The 27,547-nt window shown below is 39.6% G+C and overlaps 1 protein-coding gene across 1 annotated transcript in view; it reads right to left on the bottom strand.

The window, feature by feature from the left end:
* smyd3 (SET and MYND domain containing 3) overlaps nt 1-27,547 on the bottom strand; it is a 73,788-nt gene that overhangs the window by 27,311 nt on the left and 18,930 nt on the right. The window contains exons 4-5 of the mRNA XM_079340105.1: nt 27,464-27,518; nt 27,110-27,252 (exon numbers count right to left, since the gene is read on the bottom strand). Coding sequence (XP_079196231.1) covers nt 27,110-27,252; nt 27,464-27,518 — 198 coding nt within the window. The remainder of the gene's footprint in view (nt 1-27,109; nt 27,253-27,463; nt 27,519-27,547) is intronic.

Genomic DNA, 27,547 nt, shown 5'->3' with positions numbered 1-27,547 from the left:
TTTAGAAGCAGCAGGGTGGTGTGAGAGAAGGAGGCAGGGATGGAGGGAGGAGAGACGGGGAAGAAAGATGAGTGAAGAGGCATTAGCAGTCTGAAGTTGCTCAGCGTGAACAAGAGCAGGGGGCTGAATTAGAGAGGTGAATCCTGGGAAAACAATGAGCAGAATATTGAGTGGAACAACAGACAGCTTTGAAAAGGGTGACCCCATAAGCAAAGAAGTTTGAGATTTTAACTCGTCATTGGATACACAGATTACTCATCAGTCATTGGAACAAAACATCTAGTGTATTTAGTTTTGTTTCCTTAATGATCTTTGTTTACATGTTTCATAAAATGGACTAATTTTAGGCTCCAAGAAATGTTTTACAAGAGTAACAAATCTAGACTCCTCTAGTCCCAGAAGTCAAACAGCAGTGTTATCCAGTTTATGATTTTCCCATCAGCACGAGAGATACTGTATACCGCTCTCAAGCTAAAGTTAAGCGTAAAGTAATAAAATGTAAAGAGCTGTAAAGTTTTCAATGTTTTACCCATTTGACACACAACCAGTTTGTTGCTTGTAAATGGTTGTGTGTGTGTGTGTTTGTGTTAACTAGAGGAAGAAGGTCCAATAGTGGCGAGCTGAATGGTGGCATATCACCACGTACACTAGCAAGATGGACATACTTCATCAATACCCAGCCTGATCAATGCTGTCATAGCTGCCCGAAATAAAAAGCCTCGATGAACAGGCCAGAGTTGGAACTCTTTATTGTTGTCTAACTCTGTGTGTGTTACAATCTATTTTGTGTATGTGTGTTCTTGTCTGTGTTGACAGTCATGGTTCAGTGAAAAAAACAATAAATACAAAAGTCTATTTTACACTGATTCTCCCCACTGCTTATATACTGGGACAAGGACAGTGGTCCAATTATATTACCTAACTGAGCTGTAACAGTAGCTTTACATTACTATTCATATAAACGTACTGCTTCCTGCAACACTACATGCCAATAAAACTTTCTGATTCCAACCCCCAGCTTACCTGTAACTGAATGTCCTGTCTCTCCCTCATGTTGGCAGAGAAAAAGGCAAACACACAAAAGTATTTCTTAAATAGTACGACCTAACAGTACCATTACCTAACATGATAATGAAACAAAAAGCAAAAGTCTGCAGCATACATGTGTGTCTGCACAGAATAATAAGGAAATGCTACGTGGTACATGAACCCAGATATCATTTCACACACAAGCATTTCCCTCAGGCTGTGTGTAATCGAACACAAGATTGCCTCCCGCTCTTTAATGTCTCATTTCGATGCTGATACCCAATCATCTCAGAGAGGAATAAGAACGAAAGTCTTCGTGTGTTTTTGTCAATGTTGCACTTTTTCAGTTGATGAGCTACTAAGCTGCTGCACTCGTGTGTGCACGAACACAGTTTACTCCACCCACTCAGACTTTACATCTGGACATACGCATGAATATAATAAAAGAAGATTTATGGAACACGTTTACCTGCCATACACATATATTGTGGAATATGTTTCTTGCTGTATGAGGCAATATAAACCTATAAATGAACAACTCCTCAGCTAGTGCACAAAACCGACTGTATGTGTGCATGTGTCATTGTGTGTATGCTTTTGTGCAAATGTGTTAAAACTTCATAACGGAAAAAACAACATTTTTTAGAATGTTCCATAAATAATCCCTTGGTTTTGTTTAGTCCGTTCGTCCTGTTGCCCAGCAGGAAGTCTCTACATACACAGGTTCTGATACAAACAGAGGAAAAAAAAGAAATGACATGAAAGAAAAGAAAAGAGGGAAAGTCTAGCAGAGTATTTGGGCAGGTTAAATAAGGAGAATAGAGTTGAGTAGAGATAAGAGGAGCAGGTTATTGTTTCAGAGAAGTATTCCTTGCAGGAAATGGCTTTTTACTGCATGACTGCTTTGCTGTAGTCTGAATCAAAGAGAGGTTCAGTGGGGAAAAGCTCTTCTTCTACTCTGAAGGCAGCAGTCAGTCAGGCATTCCCATATCATGTATTTTCTGCATCCATAACTCACAACTTCATTTATCCTCAACCATGAGTGAGAGCAGAGGGAATCATAAGTTACTGAACGTATAGAAATGTCATCATTCCCAGCAGTGAATGTTGGGCTGAGGTGGCTAATTTGTGAAATGAAAGAACATTTCTTACATTGTTCACAGTCAAGGACAAAGACGGAGTTTGCCTTCCTGAATAATTAGCAGTATCAATTACATATGAGTTGCACATGTATTGTTATGGTTCACTCCTCTCCCCTTGGATAATGCCTTCAGATGAATCAAGTCTGTGCTCTTGGATGAGGAAACATGAATATTTATAGGTCTACAAAATATCCTATTACTTTGCAGTAGAATACAGAAAGAAGAGGATGTAGGATTTTCATGTGGAGAAGCTGTGATTTGTTGGTGTGTGTGTGTGTGTGTGTGTGTGTGTGTGTGTGTGTGTGTGTGCGTGTGTGTGTGTGTGTGTGTGTGTGTGTGTGTGTGTGTGTGTCTCTCTCTATTTGTGTTTGGGTGCCTAGCAATTAAGATTCGCATCCAAGATATTTTAATCCCAAACAAATAATGCTCCAATTATTTCACAAAAAAAACACTTTAAGCCAAGAGTGACAGAAAGTGCTTTACTTTTCAATCATTAAAAATCCCCTGTATCATTTTTTACACACTCATAAACGGTGTGCAGAATCCAGTCAATATGTTGTTATTAAAGTACTTGAATGGTAAAGTTACCAAAGCATGTCTTGGTCCCTAAATCCATTTCCCTACAGTGTTACATGTATAGTCTATGCTGCTGGATGTTTGATTGACAGGTGTGGCCTCAAGAAACTGACACTTATACTAGTGATATCACAGTGTTGTGGGATGTTGCCATCGGCCGTATGTGTTACAAAGATTGCCCCAGGGCGTATAAATTGTGATTTTGGACATGTTTTAGGGGGGCAAACATTTAACACTCTGGTTGCCAAGTAACGCAGAAACCCCTCCACCCTCCCTCATGCATGTTGAGCAGAGATTATATCATTCAGGATAGCCGATATTACTTCAGTTTATTTTCCACTTCTGAGCTTGTTATGTTTTTTTCTTTTTTACTTCTGGCATTTTATGAAGATGGCACACTGGCAGGGATATTCGTGTCCAGCTACTTTCTAAAAACGGTCATTTTTTCTGTAGGTTTAAACCAAACACACACACCTTTTATATATATATATTTATATATATATATATATAAAATCAGCACAGTGCTTCAAGGTCGAGGGAGAGACAGAGTCTGGTCCACCTGATTTCTGTCTCTTTCTACTGTCCTATCACTCTAATAAAGGCACAAAAAGCCCTAAAATAAATGTTAAATATATCAATAAAAAATATAAAATATAAATAAATAAATAAAGTTTCAGGACAGGTGTTTATGTAATACACCTTAGATGTTTTTAAGATCTTGATAAAATACTTACATTATGAGATTCTTTTTTGGATGGGAAAAAAAATGAGGCGCTTCACATTATAAAATCACGACTATTATAATGACTTCCTTAAACGTCTGGAGAAATTCTAGAATCTTAGAAAGTGGTCAAACATTTGAGAGAGGTCGACTTATCATTAGCAAAACTCTCTCGATATAGCCCAGTATCATTAAAGGAACACATCCTCACGCATGTCTTTACACACATAAAATACTTTCACTGGGTTTATCATCTTTCTAACAAACACACACCAACACACACACAATCCCTGAGGTTGTAAAACGACAATTATACCCCACTCCAGGATGATCATGAGGTTAAAGGTGTGCGTGTGTGTGTGCGTGTGTGTGTTCCTGCATGTAGAAGTGGGCCAGGCTGTAATGATAATGTGGTTTTTATGGCCCATGTAGTATATAATCAATAGTCATCCTAATAATGACACCAAACCCATAATAGCGGTGTTTAAGAGCGAGAGGGAGAGATAGAGAATACCTTTATGTTGCATCTCCAGTATTTATGATGATGACTCCACAGAGTAAGTGTCATGGGATCAGCAGTTTTTGGATTGTAGGCACTGATAACAACCAGATGTAGGATAACATTCAAATGAGCCTGTCACTGATGCATAGGTGTGTCATTCTTTCAATATCTCACGATTCAGTTTTCATTCTTGGGGTCCCCATCCCCATTGATTAATGAGGGATCTTCTCCAGTCTGTTATGCACTTTGTTATTTCAGAGTGTCAAGCTATCATTTCACATTAAGAAGCATAGTTCAATGTTTCAAATGAATTTTTAGTTTATATTTGTAACATTCTATCGGCTGATTGTAACATTGTAAATGCACAGAGGAATACTGTGTTTAATCTGAAAAATATCTTTAATGTGGTAATACATTTTTCCTGTTTCTTTTGGTAAGATTCGCACACACACACACACACACACTCACACACACGTCCTTCACAGAACAGAGCCTCATAATTTCACTGGGGTCATTAGCATAAAGATATGCAATCAGGAAATTAGCATATTACTAGAAAGTGTGAATTTAAATTGGCTTGTCCTAAAGAAGGACAAAGATACACTGAATACAGTCCTGATGAGCTTTTAAAGATTTTTATGTACAATTTTGACATTTTTAGAAAATATGCCAATCAGACTGACATTCTTAAAATATACCAGAAAATAAAAGGCTCCTTGCTGACCTCGTAACCTTGTGTAGGTGGTGTGCTCGCCCTTATGGCTTCCATCCTTAAGGGTCAATGAAGCTTTGCTTGTGCATATCAGGATGTAGTTCTGTATGTGACATGATTAAAGGTCTAATGTAATGTTATGATTCAAACCCCAAGTTTATCTGTTAAAGTGATAAAGTAGTGCCCTGGGCTGTGTGTGTGTGTGTGTGTGTGTGTGTGTGTGTGTGTGTGTGTGTGTGTGTGTGTGTGTGTGTGTGTGTGTGTGTGTGTGTGCGCATGCATGCAGTAAGTGCTTCTGTACGCAAGTGTACAAAATAGTGATAAAGTAGTGCCTGGGCCAATGAAAATTACCCTCATCCATCTCTAACAGTGCACATGCATGTGAATACGCATGCATGCATGAGTGCACACACACACACACACACACACACACACACACACACACACACACACACACACACACACACACACACACACACACACACACACACACACACACACACACACACACACACACACACACACACACACACACACACACACACACACACACACACACACACACACACACAAAGCTATCAACTGAAACATAAAGAATCTCATTGAACAAACACTCAAAACATGAGTCACTGAGGCTCTTGAGTTAAACTCGATTATTTAATACAGAACACTCTAAATCAGTGAATGATATGTAATTAAAGTACAACGGAACAAACCAAGGACAGTGAAGCAGGCTAAACAAAAAGAGAAGGAGGCAGCTTTGGGAAGAAATGAGGCCAAGAAGTCTTAGCAAATGATAGGATTGTTCGGGCACATTTCAACCCATAATTACAGCAGAATCAAATGTTCCAGTTCTCCATGAAGTGTGGAACAAATACACAAATTAATAAGCCAAGGCCTTTTTTTAGAGAGAGCTCTTATGGCATGAACAATCTGTTCGTGTTATATCAGTGATGTCAAAATGCTCATTTTGTCCTTTTTGAAAGTGTAGAGAGCTGCAGGTTAGAAGAATTATTCTCTTCATGGATTAATTTTGCAGTTTTAAAATTGAAAGAAAATTGTGGGGGGGAAAAAAGACACTCATCACATCCAAGGTTGGTAGAACGGTCCAGAGCTTCAGTTATAACTATCTGTTCATTCACATGCTTGTTGCAGTTCTAATAAAAACATCTATTTAGCAAAGTTAGCATTGAAACTAATAAAATAAATAAATGATTACAGATGCTGCAAAGAAGACAGAATACGGTGAGAGTGGATCATGACAACAGTTCTCCGACTCTTGAAGCTGCACAAATATGTTTAAAGTCAGTTTCTGTCAAATGACATTTTCTAACGTTTGGTTCCTAAGAGGAAAAGTAATGTTGTTGTTTTCTATTATTCAACCCAAAATAAAGGCTTTTGATTGTGTAACTAAAGAACTAAGCAGCAGTTCATGATTCATTCATTGTGTGTGTGTTGGCGAGAAATATCATTTCATATATAATTCATATGGTTGAATTATTTATTTATTTACACAGAACAAATACAACCAATAAAGCTAACCTCTTACTGATTGTTACCCTGGGAAAGAGGACAACACACACACACACATACACTTGCAGTAGTTAATTAGTGAAACTCCACGGATGATATTTTTGTCTCAGGAACAAACTGCAAGCCCCAGGGGCAGAGCAGAGAGTCGGGGGAAGACAGAGAATATTTCAGAGAGAGGGAGATGAGGAGGGAGAAGGAGAAAGAAAGGACGCATGATGACAGAGAGCCGAGAGGAAATAGATGCAACCCAAGACAAACACAGAAGAAACAAGAATCAAGGGTTTTTAAGGAGAAAAGAGGGGAAACAAAATGAGGGACACAAAGAAAAGGGAGATTACAGTGGTGGGAAAAGGTAAGCAGCAGAATGATTCAATTGATGTGAAGTTACACCGGGTATCTTTAGCCGATGATTCATTGTGGAGTTTAACGAAGATAACATCCAAGCTTCGCAGTTTCATCAATACTGTGTTAGTGTGTGTGGATATGAGAAAAGCTCTCTAATGCTTCGAAAATTACAAAATGCAATTACAAAGAGTTGTCCAGACTTTTAAGGTGAAACATCTCTTTAGAAAATGCTTCTAACTATACGGAAATAATATTAATCCATTTTAAACGCACGCACGCACGCACGCACGCACGCACGCACACACACACAGTACATGCATACACACACACACACACACACATACATACACATACACACACACATACAGTACATGCATACACACACACACACACACACACACACACACACACAGTACATGCACACACGGTACATGCACAAAGACACACACACACACACACACACACAGTACATGCATACACACACACACACACACACACACACACACACACACACACACACACAGTACATGCATACACACACACACACACACACATACACATACACACACACATACAGTACATGCATACACACACACACACACACACACACACACACACACAGTACATGCACACACGGTACATGCACAAAGACACACACACACACACACACACACACAGTACATGCATACACACACACACACACACACACACACACACACACACACACACAGTACATGCACACACGGTACATGCACAAAGACACACACTGTCTTTCATGAAACAGTAAACAGGTCACAGGAAAGTCAGAGATAATTTCGATCTTTTCTTAGTACAAATACCTTTAAAAGCATTCAGTCAATTGCTGTCATGTAGGTGGAGTTACCTTTTTGAAATGTCCATCTCTCTTTAAGTAACAGACTACAAAGCCAGTTTGACATACCTACCCAGGGTATCCTCTGAATATCTGGCTTCACTAACCCTAACAAATGAGATCACGCTAAGCGTGACATGAAGCTGGTTTTTCATGATAAATTAACCCAGGGTTATTAATCTGAGCATTCACATGAAATTTTTTTTTATTTTGAATTAATACAACCCATCACCATTAAGAAACATGTCTGCCATCAGCATATCATTGCGTTTACCAACTCAAAACAAAATATACATTTGAAAAAAGGATGTTCAACACATGGTCCAGACTAAATACAATGCAGTACATCTGGCAGTGTGAGACGCAACACTTCAGCTCCAGCTGTAGCTGTAGAGAGACGTAGTTGAAAGCAGTAAATACACTTAATTTATATCTTAGTATAAAGTATATAAGTATAAGTATAAAAGCAGAAGGCTTCAGTGTTCTGCTCAGTCTCTGCAAAAGACAGCAATGTCTTCACTGCTTATCGTATCACAAGAGAACAACAAGGAGACAACTGGAATTGCAGGATTGCATGAACTGAGATGAGTTTACATAACTAATTGAATTACTGTCAAGTATATTCACGAGTCTGTCGCCCAACAAGCCAGCTCCAGAGTAGTGACCATAGAGAGAGAGAGAGGAAGAAGACACAAATAAAGTGGACAAAAGGGAAAGCGTTAAGAGTCCAGAGAGGCAGGGAGTGCAAGAGTGAGATAATCAAGGAATGAACGTGCACGCATGCACGCACGCACACACACACACTGGAGGTTCATACCAGCAGTTTCAAACAGCATGATAGAAATATGACACACACATAAGCACACACACATTCTTGCCGGGAGAGATGGGAGATCATCTTTTGTTCGCTGTGGTCAGATAAATAACCCTTCAGTCAAGGATTGTGTGTCAGCATCACAGAGGAGCAGCTTCAGTCCTCTCCAGACAACTGTCTCTCTCTTCATGTTTCTGTGACCTTAGTCGATAACATAGATGGACTTTTGGAGAATTTTTTTTTTTACCAAAAGCAGAACCATCCCTTGTGTGCTCATCAAGTCAGACTGTATATAAACCTTATCATCAAAAGTTCAAAATGATTCATTATGATTTGGCATGTTAATGATTAATATTCTGACCATAGCAAAAAATAATCATGGTCCTTGAAATAGAGGACATTTTTCATGTTATATATTTGTAGGAGCTGTCAGCGTAGGATCAACCAGTGTGTGTGTGTGGGTATACGCAGTGTACTGGAAGAGCTTTTTTTCTGCTCAGTGGAGCTCAAACATACCAGCTGTACATGACACCGACTGAGGAAGTATCCATGGCTAAAGCTGTCAGCACCAGGAAGGTTGAGAACGTGTGTGCATGTTATTATGTTGATGGGCATGTGTTTTTGTTGCCCAGTAGCTCGGCAATACATTGTGAATTTTTTTCCAATATGGAGGAAGTTGTGCAAAAGACTGAGAAAAAGAATCTGATGAGTCAATGAAGAAAAATGGGGAAAAAATAATTTAAAGGGGGGGAAATGAACACCTCTAAATATCCTCCAGTCAGTGCTTCACTGCTCAGTAGTGTGTAAGTGTGAGTGAGTGAGTGAGTGAGTGAGTGAGTGAGTGAGTGAGAGAGAGAGAGAGCGAGAGAGTCTTTCTGAGTTATTGATTCATAGATCCCCTAAAGGAATAGGATATTAATGTCAACCTCTACAGTATAGAAGACAGGGGAAAAAGAAAAATAGTGCCAGGCACATATATGAGAAGGGACCTATGTGGAGAAAGATACAGCTTGATGGATGGTAGGAGGGTTAGACACACACAGACACACAAGGAACACCTGAAGTGTTAGGAAAAATGATGCACAATGTATTACTAGAAGGAATAAAGAGAAGTCATTGAGGAAGGAGGAATAAGAGCTTTTATATTCACATGTGATGCATCACTTTTGTTTCCAGCTTCACAATTACAAATAGACTGGTATAGTTGTGAGTCCTAACACCAGGAAGTGAGTTAGCATTAGAATGAATGGTTTTGAGGTTAGACGCCTGAAATAAGGTCTGTGGTTAACACAAGCTGAAGAGATGTTTACATTTTTTTAGAAGAGATAAACTATGTTAGCTAAGACCCCACTTGTGAGTTAAAGTTTTTACGCATACTTTAAACGGCGGTTGCTAACGAGTAGCTAACAGAAACTTCAGTGGTTATTGCAGACATTAAACGTCATCACGCCGGGAACTCTCTCCCTAATCCTCCTTACAGCCTCTAGTCATGTTTTTCAGTGCTCTTGCAAATAATACGTTAATAAACAACTTATTAAGCTAACGTTTCACTAGCTTGTCAAAACCGCTGATGAGATCAATGAAGCATAAATGTTGTGATGTCATAATAAACCGACTGTGGTGTAGTTCGCTCAAGCATAATGTCAGATTTTTTCGTCTCTCAACTGCATTAACGCTTCAAACTTCATATAAATGATGTTCATCTGTAAAGATTATCCCGCTGAACAAAACAGCTACGTATCAGAAAAGTGCGTTTGACACAGAGTTTATTTTCTGCAATGATCCAAAATCCAATGCAAAAATCCCATCGGCAAATTTCTCGTAGGAACAACCGGCGCCATTTCTATCGGGTTGGCTTACAAAAATAAGTCATCACTATACCAGTCTATAAGCAGGAGACATGTTTGAGGAATGTGCAGAGAGGGAGAGGAGTAAGAGAAAAGACGTGATTTGACGTACTGGCACAAATTAATGAACACTGAGTGGAAAAAGAAATAGCCACTGTCCAAAACATCTTAGAGAAACATTGCTGAGGAAACTGTGGCTTCGGCATCAAAGACAAAAAAATATTTAAAGCATAACATTATGAAACAGGAGAAAATAACTTCAAGTATTGATGGTAGATATAGGTAGGAGCTACAAATGCAACTGTGGAAAAATATTTTTAAAAAACCCTAACCCAGAGAGTAAGGACCATGTATTAGAAAGAATACTTATACATGGTCCTTCTTCTCTGCTCCACCTATTCTTCCTTCCTGTATCCAACAATCTTCCCCATTCGTTGGTCTCCTCCTTTCATATTCTCCGCCCCCCCCCCCCCCTTCTTTTCGCTTCATCAGCTCATCTCCCATTCCTTCAGAGAGGTGTAGGCCAACTGAAAGCACCATCTGATGCTCCAACCAGAGAAAGATGAAAGGATGAAGGGAGTGAAAAGAAGGTGGGGGATGGAGGGGTGGAGGCAGATGAAAACAGGGTGTGGTGAGCAGAGATTTTGATGTAAAAAAAAAAAAAAAAGAAAACAGATCAAAAGCCTTTAATCTCTGAAATGTCAGCTAAGTGGAGGGGGAAAACCCACCCACAGACACGGAGAAAAGGGAGGCTTTTTTTTTTTTCTTCATAATGCATGATCAGGGAATGTGATAGGTTACCAAAAGTTTAGAACTGGTTTAATGAAGTCTGGAGTAACAGATATCTTCATCACACACAGGAAAGATACGAGAAGATGGTTTTGAGGATTTTTAGGGCTGCAGCATGAATGTGGTTGATAAGATTCACAGGTGAAGAAGACCGCTTACAGCTCACATTTTGTCAGTTAAATGTCTGCAGTTTTGTTCTTCAACAGAACAATTCAGAACAATGAGGCTGCTGCTAGCTGTCTCCGCTTGCTGAGTAAAAACCTTCATTGTAGGATATTTTAAAAATGTTGGGGTGCAGAATACACCAGTGGTTATGTCTGAACCCCGAATGCACAGAGGCAACAGTCTTTACTACAGAAGCCGTGGGTTTGACTCTAACTTCGGCCATTTGCTGCATGTCAATCCCAACTCTCTTCTCCCAACACTTCTGCTCAGCTCTTTAATAAAGGCAAAAATGACAGATTTAACAATTTAAAGTAAAGTAAAGTACATTTCTGGAGATGTTACCATGTCTTTTATGGACTCATGTAAGGTGAAACTCTGTTTGGTTTATTTTTTGTTCTCCATGGAACAAATAGTTTGAACTGTGTACTGCAGTGAAACTGACTTGAGTACAATTTATGTAGGGTACATCCCTGATATGTTTGTGGTTAGATCATTAAGGCATTTCAACGCTTCCATTTTATAAATGGTATTGTCTGGCTTGAGCAGAGCTTCCTCTGGCTGTTCAACAATACAGCGGAAAGTTTTCATGCCAATAATGGCTCAGGAAGGTATCGACATGTTTGTCTCTCAATCTGGGTTTTCTCACTGACTGTGAATTTTTATTTTATCATGTCTGTATATCTGTCTTCTTTTTCCTCATACTCTTCCACACTCTTCCTCCTCATCCTTTCCCTGTGCTCCGTCACCTGTGAAACTAGCTGATGTCCTTCACACACAAGGACAATACTGCAGATCGTGCGTGTGTGCGTGTGTGTGTGTGTGTGTGTGTGTGTGTGTGTGGTCCGTGCAGTAGCAAACACAATGAACAAACAGTCTTAACATAACAGTCTTCAACATTACACACATTGGCTTCCATCTGTTATGTCACTCACGCCCTCTGAGCCCAGTTGGTCAATATGAGTGTCATCATCATAATGAGAAATGTCTACCGTGTGATAGAATTGGATTACATGTAGCTGGAAGCAAATGACATTAACACGACTGATGAACACACCTTAGCAAGCGATTCAATAAAGCTCATGCTCGCATGCACGCACACAAACACACACACACACGCCTGGCAGGGCTGACCAATCATTAATCTATCATCTCCTTTAATCACAACTTGAGGACTTGTGCATCAGTGCACAAACATCGTTATTAGGATGTTCTCTTTATTAGAAAATACTGAAAGTGAAAGCTGTATTCATTACTGTAACATCGTTCAGATCTTCAGTTATTTCTTTATTTTTGTTTTAAAGAAGGTGTGAGGGCAATTGAATATTACATTTTGACAGCACATAGTTTGTAGCTAATGGTTTCTCTTTTTCTTTCATTAGGAAATAGCACCTTGAAGCACATTTACCGAGGACAAGATGGGGACAGTCAACTACAACATACATATGCAGAAATACGTTGTTTTTTAAATTTTGGACAGAAAATAAAAGTCAAACATGTCCCGACCCCCGGAAGCCCCCAAGACACACAATTACCGAAATTATTACCTGTAACAAAAGACTCCAAGAAATAAACATCAAAAGGAAAAACATCATACAGTTAAGAAAGCTATCAAATCTTGAAAAAAGAAGTTGATCAAAATTACTTTGCAAAATGCGATTTCATACAAATAAAACTGAAATTGTTTATTAACACACTCTTATGGGACTCTCTCTTACAAACACGCGAACTCGCGAACACATGCACACACGATCACGCACACACAAAGACACACTCAAGAACACACGCACACACACACATGGGGTTCACTGTAGGAGTCAATTAAAGGAGCTCCCCATTGTAATTACACTGTGTTAGATATACTGTCCCACTGGGATGTGAGCGTTTGTGTTTGTCCTCCCTCCTCCTGTCATCTTCCCCTCCCTCTCTTTTGCTCTTCATCTCTACCTGGGGCTGTTTGCAGGAGGGGCTCATTAAACCCCAAATCCTCCTTTGGTCTCTCTAACTAAGAGGTGAAAGACAGAGATCTTTGTTTGGCTCTGATCCTTTTAAGTGCACGAGAACATAAAATTAATGAACGCAGAGCAGAAGAAAACAAATCACTGAAGTCGACTCATTCCAGTGGACAGACCACACATGAGAGTTCATTTGATAATTAATTATTAATGTACAGAAAATGGTCCTCATTTGTGAAGATAAAAGCGGTTGTAAACCATGCACCTTTTCTCCGTCCATCTGTCCCAGTCTCGCTTTGTCTCCTCTATTCCTCTTTCTTATCCTGTTTCGCTTTGGGTCAGAAAAACTGCTGACATGACTAAACCTGCTCTGCCAGATTCAATCAATATCACACACTATCTCACAGAAGCACACACACTCAGGGACATACTGTTACCAGCTGTCATATCAGACACACCTAATTATCTATAACTTGTAAAAATCAAAGCAGTTGAGTTATCTGTAAAAATCACCTCTGATTGGCTAATGCTGATAAAGACATGAGCTAATCAGACAAAAATGTTTGTTTGTTTTTTTGTACCAGGTTGTAAACATATTCATTTCTGCTGTCTAATTGGCATTTTCCAATAAGTGTGCATCTTACTTTGAAGTCATTTGGAGCCAGACTCAAGTGGAAACTGAAGGAACAGCCATTTGTTTCCATTCTGCACTGGCTTCATTTTTCAACACCGGAGGTTCTGGCTTTATGGGACAGTTTACAAGAACCTGGCCTTTTAAAAAGAAGATAACAGCTTTATTTTGTTAACTGCACTATTGACTGTCTCATGCAGTTTTTGGTCATAATAGTAAGACATTTAAATATGGTAATAAAACCCTCTGTCACACTCCTGATGTTGGACTTGAATTCTGTAATGGACAAGATATTTATCAAAAAGAATTACATAAAATTGTTGGGGCCAGGTGGATATATGATTTATTTATAAAATGTTATAGATTGCAACAGAGCCATTACATTAGAATAATGTTTTTGCATTATTGTGTATTTGGGCTGATTTTAGTTTAAGCTGATTTGGGGTATTTGTGCCTTGTTCCTCCATCTTTGGAGCTGAGACACTTTGATGAGGCTGGATAATTGAAAGAGATTAATGACAAGTCAGTGATGCTGATGAGTGGGAGTGGAACAGTTTTTTCGACTGCATTTTATTTATTTATTTTATTTGGTCAGAGTAATGTTTTTTGATAAAAGACTTTGTTGAGTTTGGCTCTGTAGCTGCTTTTTGTTTTTTTGCTAGCGTGTGTTAAACGGGCTTCAGCAGTGGCTTACCTGGAAGTACGTTTTGTTGGAAGACAACAAAAATATCTGTGAAAAACTCACAGGCCAGCTCCTCAGCTGTTTATCTGTTTCTCTTTTTGTGGACTGTTAGACTTCAGTGCAGGCTGGAGATGATTTTGATGTTGCTGCTAATGTTTTCTCTATCATCGGAGTGAGGTGAGTTCAGTGATTATATGCTACCAGCTCGGGTTAAAATGCAGCCAACAAACACAGGCGTCTTCCTCAAAGAAGAGACTAGTCAATAAAAAGCGGGGCTGGGTTGAGCTGGGTTTGGTCAGGATCTCTTTCTGGGCTGTTTTCCAAACAGAATTATTGGATTAAAAAGAAGACGTTATATCATATATACATACATACATTTCCAGAGGCTTCAATGAAGACTGACATACAGGGCTGTTCTGAAGGTTGTTTGACGTCATTCAGCGTGTGCGAATGGATGACTCCATCTTCTCATCAATTTACATTCAGGAGAAGGATTTACTTTTTTTTGCTTTTCTTCAAGAAAGGCTTTAACACAACCAGAATTAAAGAATGATGATTAACAGTCATTGTGCATCTTCATGGTAACACTAGCCAGGAGGTAATGAGAGGTGTGTGTGTTTGTGTGTTTGATAACGTGGTCGACCTTCATCTGGCGAGTTCTGCGCTACTGTGGATGCACACAAACAAACACAGTCACAACACAGTATATGCATGCACTGCTGTAAACCTTCATAGCAGAATACACCACAAACAGAGACAGAGAGAAATCAATCTTTCCAGATAGTTCTTTCGACAGAATGGTTGATTTTCAGTCAGTCCTCAAGCTGACACATATTATCAAAATACAGTATAATTTATAATTATGCAATGTGCTCAGCTAAGGCTAAATCATTTCTGACTCATCACTTCACTAATTTATTCTAATTAATAATTTTATTCACATCAATTATATTCATCGACTCCAGCTCCCACAAGCCTTTGACACAAGAGAGCTGACAAAATCTCATGAGATACAGGAGCTCATGAACAGTGAGCAGGTCATGACATCTAAGTGAAACTAGTTTTAATCACTCTAAATGCAAGAACAGTGAAGGATGTGTTAGTTTAAAATATAGAAGAAATGATATGAAAGGAGAGGAGAGAGGAGAGGAGGAGAGAGGACACAGGAGGAGAGGAGCGTTAGCAGTAAGGATGACAAACTATTGTTTGACAGAAAACTGGACTGAGTGTCGTTTATCTCTACTTTCTATTCGAACCAGTTCATTTTGTTTCCATGGGTTTGTTTTGCGAAATTATAAAATATTCAATAATAATTTTGGAACGTAATTAAAGAATTTCGCCCTATTTATGAAGCCACAGCCAGCTAGCTAACCATCTGCTGATCGTTCGCTTAGAATATTTCTCTTCAAAAAACTCTGCAAACACAATTGTTTGACTTTTAAATGGGTGACTGATTTTGAGCAAGACGGCCCCGACATTTGCGTGTCATTTTTCATGTTTAATCCTCTGATCAGCACAACAGTAGATTGTATCTTCACCATTCACTGTACCATTTATCGTATTTTAACAGTTTTTGTATTGAAACACAAAGACTGAAGAGACAGATCCGCTGAGGATATGCAACACAGCTCATATCCTGTTAGTAATTCGCTGTTGGTTTAGGGTCACTGTCCCAAAAGTTAGAAGAAAGGAAAGTGTAAAAAATACAACAACTGAAGATCACCTAAAGTCCATATGAGACTCAAACTATGAAGCCCTGAGAGCAGATTAAAATGACTAATGTCGATCTATTGTTTGGTCACCTCTCCTTTAGATCACTTTACATTCTTTATTTTCAAGGTAAAACGAATGGATACATGTGTTTTCATAAAAACACTCTCTATTGCAAAGAAGAGGATGAAGTGGCTTCTACTTCAAGTGTTCAGACATGTTCCTCTGTTAGTGTTATTCCTTCACTCTCCATTAACCTTGAACATGTCAAGTAGAACCGCTCATAGAAGATTGTATGAACCAGAATCATCTTTATTCTCATTTAGTGGAGGAAATTGTTCAGATATAAATCCATAGAAAACGTTGATGAGAGTCATTTGAGTTTTCTCACTCGTTGAAACGTTTCTGTCTCAGGCAGTGTCGAAGCTGTGCATCCTATTTATGGGCTTCAGTGAGGTCATTGTTCAATCTCCAAACCAAGCAGGTCTACATTTTTCATCAAATTCAGGTGGACATTCCCTGCAGGTCAAGCTTGTTTTCAGTGAAGCACTTGTCCGTTGACACAAACTATTCTTTAAACAAAGTAGAAATAACCTGGAATGGCTTGAGGAGCTTACAGTATGCATCTTGGGTTATTGCCTTTAAAAACAACCATCGTTACAGTCTTTTTTTTTTATACATTTAGAAACAAATAGTTACTCATTAATTTAACTTAAAAGACCCCATTCGCACTACTTACATTAAAGCGACTGTGATTCTTGTTGTTGTCACTGTGTACACGAAACAGACGAATAAACAACGTTCATGTGTCAGTGTCTTCGACGGTTCCCACATTCACACAGGTTTATTTATGTAATCCTGATGGGTTTAAAGACAAAGACTCCTACATACTGTCTTGGCTATGAAGGTCGGTTAGACAGAACTTAATCCTAAATAATGCAATGTTTACCGAGAAGCAGCACTGAATTATCTCTGTCACCACTGCAGAACAAACGTGATAAAACTCATCCCTGTCTCTAAAAATAATCCAGCTCATAATAAGCTAAGGACAATTGGCTTTCGGCTGTCCAAGTTTTCACATTTGCACTTTAAAAGATGGCAAAAACACAACTGTCGCAAAACACTGAGGTAACTTTCAAGTCAACGAGGTGTGTCTCACCGTCCCTGAGCAGAAGGGAGCAGAGGAGATGAGAGACAGACGAGAGGGAGAATGTGAGAATGAACCCTGAGGAAGCTCATTTATATTCAGGATGGAAATAAAAAGGACTGATAGTTAAGCACTCTCCAGCTGGATTCTGTACAGGCTTCAGTCTCTTTGATTCACAGACGTTTTTCATGGAGCTTTTACATAACTCATTAATGACCTGCAGAGACCGACAGGAAAGAGATAATGGAGGGTGCATGAGTGCATACTTAAACCTGTTTTTGCACTTGAGCCTGGATACCTTTCGAGCTCATTGTGACGATAAGACAGACAAGGCTAATGTGTTTAATGAGATAAACAGATTGATAATCTGCTACTTTTGTGTTCAGCACTCGGTTGAATTCTGTCATTTTCTCTGATTTAAGTACGATATAACTGACTGGTTTATTTTGAAGGATAAATGATAGAGATCATTATTTTGAAGTGAGCTATTATGAATAGAAATCTTTCTAATCTAATTCAAAGTTAGCTTTCCTCCTCTTTATCAAAACAAATAGACAAACACAAAAATGTTGTTTATGTGGATCTTAATTCTGAATAAGCAACAAACGCTTTTCTACTTTTCTTGAGCTCCCCAACAATCCTTATGGACATCTGCAAAAGATTGTTGCTCTTTCTTTAGGATTGGGTGTCCTGCAGGGACTTCTTGGGTTGCAAACAGTCTGAAGCATTATATCAGCATATACAGGACACAAACACAGCTGTTGCCGATGCCTGAAAAAGACAACACAGAAGGGTTTTTAAAGACCTGCAGTTCCCTAAAGGAAGCCCACGTTTTGCACTCCTGCAGCTCTGTCCGGAGGTGAGTCCACCACGTCCCACAAACTCTAAAAGCTTTTTTCAGTCAAACAAAGTCCAATCAAAAAGTTTGAGTCAGTTAGGAACAAGAAAAGAAATCTCATTCTGTTTGGAAACTGTTGTTTACTGTCTCTTACAGACTGGCTTTAATAACTGCTGTTTGCCAGCATCTTGCTCATCTGACATGACCCCTCTTCAAAGCATCGAGTGATGACCAGTGGTTACATCCTTCATACAAATATTAGATATATGAGCAAAACATAGCCCAGTCTACTGACTCGGAGAAGCCATGATATGTTAAAAAAAAAAAAGACTAATGTGAAGATAATTTAGATCAATGAGACACTAAATGTTAAAATATGTCCATGTAAAACCAATTTAGCGAGCACCTAATAATTTAGCAAAAAGCAGAAGATAATCTGTGAAATAAAAAATGTGTGCCGCTACCAGCAGCAGGTCGGCCATCTTGAGTACCTGCATTAATACCGGTGAACCATTTGAACTGTTATGAAAAGATTAAAAAATGTCTCTGGCTGTTTGCTTTTGAATTAGTGTGGCCAGCCAGCTGGAGACGCATGTGTTTGAGGGTATAAACACATGACATCATCTCCTCATCCAAAGTTAAAACATGCAGTGCTATTATATCAAAACATCTTATCCACTTATCCTCTTTTCATCTCTAAAAACTGAATGTGAAGGCAGGGGTCAACATTTCTGGGAGCCCGGAGTGACCCGTTCGCTGAGTCGGGTATTTTTTCTCATTCTGTTAAAATACATGAATACTGTTTGGAGGCAGCATACAAGAACAGCAGTTCATAAGGAGAGCAAAGGAGATTAAACACATCGACTCAGTTTAATCCTGAAACCCATAAACTACAATGATTGTAATCAATGACCACTGAACAAAGTAAAACCTTTACCCTCACTACCTCAAACTTTTACACTAAAGACTGCTGTTTTCCACAAAACGTTCTGAAAAACTGAGTGCTTGAGGCTCTAAAACTAGGGTCTAAATCATTTCCTCACAAGTGAGTTTGTCTTATTTCCACCCAAAAAATATCTCATCAAATCACGTTCACCAGAACAATCCAGATAAACATCTGATTTGAAGATATACAAGCAAAAATGAATTCCTTCTATTACTGTAAGTAAAAAGAGTTCCTTTAGATCCTTGAGGTAACATTTGTATCTGGACTTTTCAGGTGATGTGGCTTAGATAATGTGATGACATATTTCTGCTGAGAAATTTGACAAATTGAGTATTAACAGTGTTTCTATGATTATCCTATTGTCCTTGAAATGGCAGTGTTTAAGCCTTTATCACAAACAGGAACAGTTTCAGAGCCTTGTTAAAGGTCCAGATAATGTTCCTGATTGCTTCATCCACTCAGCACGCACAGGTTTATCGGTTCACAGTGTTGCTGTAAAAGAGGAATTAGAGCGATAAACTTGGCCGAGGAATCTCAGTTTCTGGAACATCCCTCTGGAGGACATTCAGGAAATTAGACAAACACTCACACTCTGCTACGTTATCAGCCTCCATCCCTGTTTGCATCCCTGTGAAGCACCAAAGAACAGTAATTACTGTAAATGTTGGAGCGACAGAGAGAGGAGCCGAGAGGGAGGATAAAGGAGACGAGAGAGATAGTGGCTGTCGCAGCTGGAGCCAAAAGATGTTCATTAAGCCAACCCCACCCCCAACTCTCATATACACATTACACTACGATACTCATTATAATATACGAACGCGCATGTATACAGGCCTGCCTACTGCAACATATTGCTCCTCAAATCACTTTTCAGGATTAAATGCAACATCCAGATTTGTATTCAAAATTATGCAAATGTTCAATCGCCTCCCCTCCGGTCTGTTCTTGATTTCCCTGTGTTTACCCATCACAGTTTTATCATCCTTCTTCCAGAGATCCTTTATGTTGCTTCCACATTCTCTCTACTTATTGATTCTTCCTCCTTTTAACGTTTCTTATCGTTTACCTCGAATTATTTCCATCTGTTCGAACCTCTTTCCACACCGTCGTGTTTCTTTCAACATGCTTTCTTCTTCTCCTCCTTTTTCCCCTGTTCCCTCATTTACTACACTTCTTTCCTCTTCCCTTTCTCCTCGCCTCCTTCTCTTCATGTCTACACACGAGCCCACACACACACAGCCAATCTGAGTCAATTAAACAAATGGTTTTTATTCTCTCTTTCTATTATACTGTCTCTGACTGCATTCATGATGGACTTAGAGTCATTAAACTAAGCTGTGAGAGTGTGTGCGTGTGCGTGTGCGTGTGAGTGTGCGTGCGTGTGTGTGTGTGTGTGTGTGTGTGTGCATGCCTGTATTTTGCAAAGCTTAAGCTAATTAGGAAGCAGCAGTGGCTCTGCAAGCTACAATGGCAGACCGGGGAAATGTTGGAGAGATAAGCACAAACTAAAACATACATGAATGGATTATTGTTGTGCCTTTACACACACCACACACGGGCAACCACATACAATGAGCCACTGCAGCAGGGTGAAAACACAATGACAGTGTTTAGTTTGATTAATTTAATTTTATGGATTGATTCTCTCTTGTTTCCATTTTTAATCTTTCAAATGTGCCAATCTCGCACCAAGCTCGTTCCTTAACCACTTCCTCTCTCTCTCTCTCTCTCTCTCTCTCTCTCTGGTTGTTCATTCACAGTAAAAGTTTGTCATATTTCTACATCTGATTAAAGTTCACGTTCATGTTAAAGTTTTGGAAAATAAAAACTTTATCCTTCGCTAACTTACACTAGTTTAAAGGCATCTGCATCTCATTTAGCTGCACAACAGATGGCCAATAATTATCAAGGAAAGCCATGAGAATGAAGAACTCCTACACACGAACGAGGAGTTATACTCAAACTTTTATATTTGCACAAAGCAGTGTAACACCCACACACGTACAGAATATACACCAGTCATATCACATCAAACAAGACACACAAACAGAAAATATTATGAACAAAAAATATGAGTCAAGAACATTACACCTACACACAAACACACAAACACACACACAGGAAGGAGGAACACGATTGGCTTCATACTCACACGACATCAGGTCTGTGTGTGTGTGTGTGTGTGTGTGTGTGTGTGTGTTTCCCAAGAGCCCCAGTTACAGTGTCACACACAGAACAATAAATAAAGCTACTTCAGACCCTTTATCCAGCAGAATATGTTCTCTCTCTCCACATCCTCCATTCACCTGCTCTCTTCTTTTCGACATTCTTCTTCTCTCGTATGTTTATTGGATCCCACATTACTCCAAGCTCTCCCATTTTCCATCTTCAGGTTTTAATCTTGCCCTTCTTACCCTCTTTGTAAGACTCTCTGCCTCTGCAGTCGTTCATCAGTTTCTCTCTTTCCCTCACTCTTCTCTCTCTCTCTCTCTCTCTCTCACACTGGTCTTCTTTTCTTCCTTCTTTCTGATACTTGAAATCTTCACTTGTTCCTCCAAACCCTTATCAACACTTCACCTTTCTCCATGCGTCCTTCAATCCTCCATCTCAAAATTTTCTGTCAAAAACATCTAAACTTTGAGTTGTATAAAAACTCATTATTTCAGCTCGCCTTGTCAGATAAATATAACAATTCAATGTAATTAAACTTCAAAAACTTTCCTTTCATACATGGAGAGCACAATTTGAGGTCCCTACTTGGACTCTGAAAAAATTCAAAAAATATTTTTTTTTATCTGAGATGAGAGTTCACTTTTGTGTCCAGACGTCTGAGTGAAGCCGTATACAGAGAGCAATGAGACAATCCCAACCAGCTCCTTGTTGTGCATGTAGGCTACTGTAGATGTAGCTGCTGATTAAGTTATGATGTCGTATGATTTCTATACTTGTCAGCATGCAGAGAAGTCCTTCCAATCAATTTTCTCAGTAAAGATTTTTTTTTTTTTTACTTAACCTTTATTCATCCAGGAGAAGTCCCTTTGAGGTTAAAAACCGATTTTTCAAGGGAGTCCAAAAATGGACTCACAAGATCAGACTGTAGATTTGATACCAAATGGATTCAAATTTAAATGTCTCCAGCCCCAGGTGGTGTCCAACAGTCACAGTGTTTCCGCCATACGCTCCACACTGCAGGGGACATTAGGCAGCTCATCACCTCCTGATCCTGATCCCTGTGAATCTCTTCTTCTCAAGATGGTCCGATTTGATAATGATTATGATTGAATTCCTTCCAAACTGATCTTATCCAGTCAAAGCAAACTAATAAATGAATCCCAGTAACAATCATTTATGGAACGGTCAAAAAAATCGAATTAATACATTTAACACTTTTTCCAGTTTTCCAAGAGACAAAGGCCCCCAGTACAAATATTTCACACCATGTTTATGAACCAAGTCTTTATTAGATAGCTCACTCTGATATTTATTTTCTGGGAGTAATATCATGAATCACTATTCAAACAACTTTGTTGATCCCAGGAGGCCTTTTCAGTTTGACAGCCTTCCAGGAAAAACAAACAAACAAGAACAAGCAAACAGCATCTTCAGACATGTCAGTGACTAAAGATCTGCTGTGAGGAGGAGCAGGTCGTAAACAATCGAAAAAAACACAGGTCCGAATAGGTAATCAATAGAAATGAAATGAGTTATATTTAAAACCGTACACTCATCAGTTGTTAATGCTGCTCTACATTTGACTCGTTGAAAAGCTGTCTGCTAGGTCTGTAACTTGGATCAAATTAATCCACCATGTTACAGAAGCAGTCATGTTAAGATGTCATGTTAAGACGATTTCACGATTATTTTCAATGAGTAGAGAGCTTTTGCAGCAGCAGGCGTTCACCCTGAGAAATAGCACAGCGCCCAGTGTCTTTAGTGCGACTACTCGGAGCGCTAAAGTTGAAAATCTTTCAACTTCTCAAGTCACAAGCACTCTTTTCCAAATGTATGATATTCCCACATGCAGTGTCAGTCATAGAGCGGCTGTTGTCAACAGACTGCAGGACTTTTCTACTCAGTGCTTAAGCACTTCCTCCAAGCACACAGATCTTTACACACATTATAATGCAAGTTTTACAAATCATGGATGTGATGGTTCACTTAGGAGGTTTCCAACGTAGCAAAATTGTCTCTCTGGATTTAGCTCTTCTTCAATGTGCACATTTAATCCTGGGTGCTCTTGGTTGCTGAAAATGTAAAGTCAGGACTTTTTCAAATACATGAATTGTGGCCTCCTGCAGGACTGACCGTCTGCTTCTCCTGGAACATGTTCCACTGCCAGCTCACCTGACGACTTGATCTTAAGTAGAGTCATTAGTGCTCCCCATTTGTACTATATAGATATTTTTCTAAACACTACATCCCCATTTTTAAAGATCAAGACATTTTTTTTTAGAGTTTTAGAGGTTCTATAATTCAAGATTTTGAAATCTGATTGCTATCATTTGCCATTACAAAAATGAGCGTGTGAGTTGCCTCTTAAATTCTATATATAAGTCTGATTTTAAAAAAGGCTACAGTTTACGAGACTTGGCCTCAAAGGAAATGGTTGGAGAGAATGTCAGAGGGGTGGGTGAGGCAGCAGAGAGTGTGTGAATGAATGAGGCTGAGAGAGGGCTTCAAACATGTCTGACACATAAGGGATGTTTGTGAGTAACTGCGATTTCATCTTCTGCTTTCTTCTTTTAGAAAACAATGTTACTCACTTCTCAACGCTCTCATAATCTTTATAGGGCTTAGCCAGATGAATCACTAGAAATCCTGCCAATAAGCTTATTGAATTTCATCAAAATGAAAATGTGATTGGGTTACAATCTAGCAAGTGTTGATGTACCATAACACACATGCGCACGCACGCACACACTAGGGAGGTAATAAAATGTGCCTTGGCCAACTCTCATCTGTCACTGCTTATTGCAGTACCCCAGTCTGACCAACAGACACAGATACACACCAGAGCAGAAGTGTATAAGACAAAGAACCCTACAGTAGTCCAAAGCAACACACAACGGACAAGAACATGGTGCAAGCACACGTGTATGTGTACGCACACATACACACGCATGCACACACACACACATCCCTCTACGGCCCATAAGCATCATATAGCTGCATAATAATGCAGGCTCATTGGATGTTGAACTACACACTGTACACACACACTGTACACACACACACTGTACACACACACACACACACACACACACACACACACACACACACACACACACACACACACACACACACACACACACACACACACACACACACACACACACACACACACACACACACACACACACTGCTCCTCGTGGGTATATTAAGAGCAGTAATGATGCTGTGGCATGACTTCATTGTGTGTGTCAGTGTGCTCAGGTCTATGTGTTTGTGTAGCAGTATTAGTGCTCTGTGGGGGGAGCAGCTATTAAGATAAAGAATGGTTTTATAGCACAAACACTCCCCAACTGAAACAGAATAGACCCCCTCCACACAAACACACACACACCAACACCACACACACCAACACCACACACACACACAGTCACAAATCTACACTCACAGTAATGACCTATTTTGTTATTTTGGTTGAGCACACTGAACATTCAAAGTACACTATAATAAACTGCTCATTTGTTATGTACTTGGTCCATTAAAAGGAGCATACGGGGAGGAGGAGAAATGGAAAAAGAGAGGCTCAATGAGTAGACGGGTTAATAATGAGGAGAGAGGGAAGGGTAGAGAGAGAGCAGGACCGTCGGAGAGGGGAGAGAGAGATAGCTCAGAGGGTGAAGACAGAGAAAGTGAAATGAAGGACTTCCCCAATCCTTTACATTGCCCATACAAGATGCTATCATATGCAATTGCAGTGCCCCCTATTGGCAGCATATAAAACACCACTCTGGTGTCACATGGGTCGAAGATGATTAGATTATTTAAAGCATGTCAGTGTCTGTGTCAACACTGACATAGACATCTTTTCACGCTAACTTTAATGGGGGAGCAGTCACACGTTGTGTTCAGTCCACAGAAGACTCATGGTGTTTCATTTCCACAGATTTGCAAATCATATCTAGTAGGACCTCCATCTAATGAATTACTTTAGTAACAATAAAATAATACTAAAAAGTCTTCAGTCTTTATCTACAATATGATTCAGTCAGATAAAAAGAGACAGTGAGAGAACTAATGAAAAAGGTAAGAGACATGAAATGTGATGTGTTTCATGAGTCACTACATTGTCCGGTAATTCACACACAAACAATGACGCTCTGCCAGTCTACCAGCAGTAAAGCACTGACGTTATTCTTTCGGCAGACGCTTCAGTAATAGGATTATATGGTGTCTTGCTTCAGCAAGAAAACACATTTGCCCCACTGACCATAATAAGTTATGTGTCAGAGTGTGACTTTTATTCACTTTGGAACAATTGTGCACAAAACTACACACACATCTTATTAAAATATCAAAGAAAAAATGTAAGACATAGGTGCAAGTCATTTTACTTTCACGTACACAAAGAACATTCAAGCCTTGATCGTTATTTCCTGTCGATCTTGCACACTAACATGCTGTCACTCCAACTGCTCAATGATTTATATCTCATCCCCTCAGCTCTTGTTTTTAACCCCATGACAACCTGTGTTAGCTGACAAACTCATTTTCAGCAAGCAGCTTTCACTAAGTGACAAGCCTACCTCTTCACTTTTTGTTTACATTTCATGTCCTGACACTTGGTGCAGTTCCTGCTCTCTTTGAAGCTCTCTCTCTCTCTCTAACCATCTTCACGTTTCCTACTCTCCTCAGCCATCTCTCCCCTTGTTCCCCTCTTTATTCTCACACTCACTCTTCTTCTCTTTAATCCACTCAGTGTTGTTTCGCTCTCTTTATCTTCCTCCGTTTGCAGCAGAATTCCCTTCTGAATCTTGATCCTCGTTCAATCAGCACTTTCTCAGCTTCACAATCCAATCCCACACACACACACACGCACGCACGCACGCACGCATATCCCCATCTCATCAAAGATATTACACACAATCTCTTTCTAACTTTGTCAATCCACCACCATACTTCTTCATTTGTTATCATCATATTTGTTTGTGTGTTTCTGAAGTGGGTAGTAACACTGCAAAGATCCTGTCTTCGCATAAAAGAAAGTGAACAAAAGGACTAGTGATCAGTGTACAAACATGCTACCAATGACAATGTTGGTATACCAATGGATCCAACACATAATTATAACTGATCATGTTCAATGTTTCTACTATCTACCACTGATCATGTTTTCTTCTCTCTGCTTTTATATTCAAGATTTCCTTAATTCTTTAGCAGACTTAAAATTAATAACACTATACATAATTCGTATTATTATTATTATGACTTTCAGGTGTGTTTTTATGTAAACTCTTTACTGGTTTGACAAGCTGAACAAACACAATCTTTGTAATAGGAAAAACGAAACACAGACACACATGCACATACTTCTTGGAGGACAAACACGTAACGGGCACATTTTTTTAAAGAGGACTCACACAAGCTAACAGATGACAGCGGTAAAGCACAATCCAGACAAACACATCTACACACACATTAAACCAGACTGAAGACAGCTGGTGTGTTTTAAGAGAATTAGACCTGAGGTTGTTCTGGGAATACGCGCACGCGCACGCACACACACACACACACACACACACACACACACACACACACACACACACACACACACACACACACACACACACACACACACACACACACACACACACACACACACACACACACACACACACACACACACACACACACACACACACACACACACACACACACACACACAGCCACATGAGGACCTAATCACAGGTGCTGGGAAGCTCTTAGACATATGTTGGGGTCCATCCAAAAGCAGCAGGAATAAATCTTGCAATAAACCATATCGCAATAAACAGTTGCTTTTGTCTGTGTTTTGGTGCACATGTAGGCATGTGCACATGTATGTGTGTTGTCTCGAGTGCATGGGTGAGCCAATGTGTAAACATGTCTCTGTACTTTACACGAAAGCCAACACAGGCAGATTTGTATTGTGGGAAAATGGCTTTAGCGTACCTTCGCAATAAGGCTGAGAGGCTCTTGGCAGGACGGAGGCAGTGCTGATGTCAGGTGAGGTACTTCATGTTGCAGGTAGAGCTCCAACATGGACGCCAGCTCAGACAGACCTTGTTTCTTGTGCTCTGACATGGAGCTCAGGTCTATGAGAAATTATTTAAAAAACAATCATCTCTCTGTTTTACTTAACTGACAATAATCAAAGCAATAAATACACACACACACACACACACACACACACACACACACACACACACACACACACACACACACACACACACACACACACACACACACACACACACACACACACACACACACACACACACACACAGTGTTGCAGGACAGACTTACGTGATTCATGATCCTGTAAAGGGTAGAGCTCCGAGATGCTCTGAGATGGGTTTAACTAGAGGAAAAAGAAGAAAGAGGTATCAG

This window comes from Symphodus melops (genome assembly GCF_947650265.1).
Source record: "Symphodus melops genome assembly, chromosome: 3".
Classification (NCBI taxonomy): Eukaryota; Metazoa; Chordata; class Actinopteri; order Labriformes; family Labridae; genus Symphodus; species Symphodus melops.
Note: the sequence above shows the minus strand (reverse complement) of the source record. Positions and strands in the feature narration are given on the sequence as shown.